Source organism: Oncorhynchus mykiss, chromosome 26 (assembly GCF_013265735.2).
Source record: "Oncorhynchus mykiss isolate Arlee chromosome 26, USDA_OmykA_1.1, whole genome shotgun sequence".
NCBI classification, from domain to species: domain Eukaryota; kingdom Metazoa; phylum Chordata; class Actinopteri; order Salmoniformes; family Salmonidae; genus Oncorhynchus; species Oncorhynchus mykiss.
In genome coordinates this window covers 8006501-8010607 of record NC_048590.1, presented here as the reverse complement: position 1 = coordinate 8010607, position 4107 = coordinate 8006501, and the positions used below count along the sequence as shown (strand labels likewise).

Below are 4107 nucleotides of genomic sequence, written 5' to 3'. Positions count from 1 at the left end.
CATTCCTACTGCCTCTGATCTGGAGGACTCACTAAACAGAGAACATCCCTGGTCATTCCTACTGCCTCTGATCTGGAGGACTCACTAAACAGAGAACATCCCTGGTCATTCCTACTGCCTCTGATCTGGAGGACTCACTAAACAGAGAACATTCCTGGTCATTCCTACTGCCTCTGATCTGGAGGACTCACTAAACAGAGAACATCCCTGGTCATCCCTACTGCCTCTGATCTGGAAGACTCACTAAACAGAGAACATCCCTGGTCATTCCTACTGCCTCTGATCTGGAGGACTCACTAAACAGAGAACATCCCTACTGCCTCTGATCTGGAGGACTCACTAAACAGAGAACATCCCTGGTCATTCCTACTGCCTCTGATCTGGAGGACTCACTAAACAGAGAACATCCCTGGTCATTCCTACTGCCTCTGATCTGGAGGACTCACTAAACACAAATGCTTTGTTTGTAAATGAGGTCTCAGTGTTGGAGTGTGCCCCTGGCTATCTGTAAATGATGTCTCAGTGTTGGAGTGTGCCCCTGGCTATCTGTAAATGATGTCTCAGTGTTGGAGTGTGCCCCTGGCTATCTGTAAATGATGTCTCAGTGTTGGAGTGTGCCCCTGGCTATCTGTAAATGAGGTCTCAGTGTTGGAGTGTGCCCCTGGCTATCTGTAAATGATGTCTCAGTGTTGGAGTGTGTCCCTGGCTATCTGTAAATTATATCTCAGTGTTGGATCCTTCTCTACCACACCCACAGAAACACAGGGATAAGGCGATAATTCTCTACCACACCCAGAGAAAAGCATCCAAGAGAAAGTCACAGCTCAAACAAGACACCCACAGGGAGCGAGGTCACGGTCAGGGACACCGTTGTCCAGCACCCATGGAGCACTGGGGTTAAGTGCTTGCTCAAAGGCACAGTGACAGATTTGCCATTTTGTCAGCTCCGGGATTGGAACCATCACCCTTTTGGGTTATTGGCCCAACGCTCTAACCTCAAGGCTATTTGTCTTTCCCAGGGTGTTGTTTTCAATAACAGACAGGCCCAGGTTGGTGCAAGTTTCTCCACACGTCCAGAAGCTCCTGAGGAGTGTTGAGGATGGTCGTGATAACAGCCATGTAGTGACAGCGGTCCTGGGCTCCTGCATACCCCTGAAAAAGGTTTCCACTGGGGGGGGCGGTTGGCCGGATGCCCAGGTGTCTCATACACAGTCCCAGATACACATCCTCTATGTAGACGGCTTTAACATGCCTGGACGCCGCCACCAGCTTCCTGGGGAGGTCTAAGGTGAAGACATAGCCCAGGCCCAGAGCATAAGGTGGATATACTGGTTCAGGAAACACCTCCTTTGGAAGGTACCATTTGGACCTCGGGTCCCGGAGAACTGCGGCGCTACTTTCCACCATTCCAGTCATGTAGTTCTGCGTTGGAGCGTGAAGCAGCATGTTGACCAAGGTGTTCACGTTGAGGAACATGTCTGAGTCGATCTTCATGGCGTAGGAGGCGTTGGGGCAGCGAGAGCTCAGCCACTCCATCATCACCATGGTCTTGATGGTCAGGTTTTTGTAGCTGTCTATGAAGTCGCTCTGCAGAAGATCCTGGTGCTCTTTGCTCTCCTGCAGCACCTTCTCCTGGAGCTGCTCTGTCTCCTCTCCACTGGGCAGTCCCAGCAGGAAGAACAGACGAACCTCTCTGCCCAGTACCTGCCTCTCACTGCCCCAAGTCCTGCGGACGGCCTCACGGGCGTCCCTGTTATAGGGCGCCACTGGCACCATCAGAACCAGGAAGGGGTTCTGCTCCCGGCATTTCTTTGGCTCATCCAGGATGAAAGAGTACTCATGTGGGTATTGTACATGGTACGGTCCTCGGGACACATACGGAGGAGGAGTGGCCAGTCCAGTGGTCGGTGTTATTGATGGCCAGTCCTGAATGGATATTGTGTCCAGGTAATCTTCTGATTCAGCTTGTGGTTCAACGTCAACATACATTGTAGGTGTGTCCTTGTTGTCTGGAGTTTCAGAGTCCACATAATATGTTGATTCATCATTAGTCGTTGAACTGATGCTCTCGGAGGACAAGTCCTCTCCTCTTGAAGGGTCTGGAGTCCTCCTAGAACGGGGACGCTGGTAGTGGTGGTTTGGGTTGTTGGGATATTCCAGAACGGTATAGTATATGACCCTCAGCGACACCAGTACCAGGAAGATCTTGGTGCACGTCCCCCAGTGACTGATCATTACATCGGGATCTTTGTCACTAGAAAAAAAAAATCAGGTCAATCGTAACAAACCAAAACACATGCTGGAACACAGGAGTGATGGTTGCTGATAATGGGCCTCTATACGCCTATGTAGATATTCCATAAAAAATCTGCCGTTTCCAGCTACAATAGTCATTTACAACATTAACAATGTCTACACTGTATTTCAGATCAATTTGACGCTAATACGTGCTTTTCTTTCAAAAACAAGGACATTTCTAAGTGACCCCAAACTTTTGAACGGGTAGCGTTTGTCTCAAGTGAAGCCTTGTGAAATGATCAAGCGTTTCGTACACCGAGGTGTCAGATACAGACAGGGGTTTGTGGCGAGTCACTGTTGCGTAGGCCATGTCGTGTCAGGAAGGTTTCGCTTTTTACAAGCCATCTAGTTTCAGTCCTGTTCCTTTGGCAAATATCTTTACATTTCCGTATTAGTTTAAAACAAGTTGACATCAAGATAGTGATGTTACACAGTTACAAAGTTTAGAAATAGCTTTGAGAAATTATACAGCGAAAGTGTATGTATTTAAGGAGACCACAGCTGCCGGTTACTGTTTTTATCTTGCCTGACTGTGTACAGTTCAGTTCCTGCTTATATTTTTGTATTTATTTGATTTCACCTTTATTTAACCAGGTAGACCAGATCACCTTTATTTAACCAGGTAGACCAGATCACCTTTATTTAACCAGGTAGACCAGATCACCTTTATTTAACCAGGTAGACCAGATCACCTTTATTTAACCAGGTAGACCAGATCACCTTTATTTAACCAGGTAGACCAGATCACCTTTATTTAACCAGGTAGACCAGATCACCTTTATTTAACCAGGTAGACCAGATCACCTTTATTTAACCAGGTAGACCAGATCACCTTTATTTAACCAGGTAGACCAGGTCACCTTTATTTAACCAGGTAGACCAGATCACCTTTATTTAACCAGGTAGACCAGATCACCTTTATTTAACCAGGTTAGGCCAGATCACCTTTATTTAACCAGGTAGACCAGGTCACCTTTATTTAACCAGGTAGACCAGATCACCTTTATTTAACCAGGTAGACCAGATCACCTTTATTTAACCAGGTAGGCTAGTTGAGAACAAGTTCTCATTTACAACTGCGACCTGGCCAAAATAAAGCAAAGCAGTGCGACACAAACAACACAGAGTTACACATGGAGTAAACAAACATGCAGTCAATTATACAATAGAGAAAGTCTATATACAGTGTGTGCATATGAGGTAGGATAAGGGAGGTGAGGCAATAAATAGGCCATAGTGGCGAAATAATTACAGTATGGCAAATTAAACATTCGGGTGATAGATGTGCAGAAGATGAGTGTGCAAGTAGTGATACTGGGGTGCAAAGGAGCAAAATAAATCAAATAAATAACAATATGGGGATGAGGTAGTTGGATGGGCTATTTACAGATTGGTTATGTACATGTGCAGTGATCTGTGAGCTGCTCTGACAGCTGGTGCTGAAAGTTAGTGAGGGAGATATGAGTCTCCAGCTTCAGTGATTTTTGCAATTCGTTCCAGTCATTGGCAGCAGAGAACTGGAAGGAAAGGCAGCCAACGGAGGAGTTGGCTTTAGGGATGAACAGTGAAGTTTACCTGCTGGAGCACGTGCTGCAGGTGGGTGCTGCTATGGTGACCAGTGAGCTGAGATAAGGCGGGGCTTTACCTAGCAGAGACTTATAGATGACCTGGAGCCAGTGGGTTAGGCGACGGATATGAAGCGAGGGCCAGCCAACGAGAGCATACAGGTCGCAGTGGTGGGTAGTATATGGGGATTTGGTGACAAAACGGATGGCACTGTGATAGACTGCATCCAATTTGTTGAGTAGA

The 4107-nt window shown here is 46.8% G+C and overlaps 1 protein-coding gene across 1 annotated transcript; it reads right to left on the bottom strand.

Annotated features, from left to right (window-relative positions):
* Window positions 1–739: 739 nt before the first annotated feature.
* Window positions 740–2276, bottom strand: LOC110518906 (beta-1,3-galactosyltransferase 1-like). Its single transcript, XM_021596273.2, has one exon. It carries the CDS (start codon window positions 2233–2235, stop codon window positions 1030–1032), a length of 1206 nt encoding a protein of 401 aa, XP_021451948.2. The 5' UTR covers window positions 2236–2276; the 3' UTR covers window positions 740–1029.
* Between the last annotated feature and the right edge of the window lie 1831 nt (window positions 2277–4107).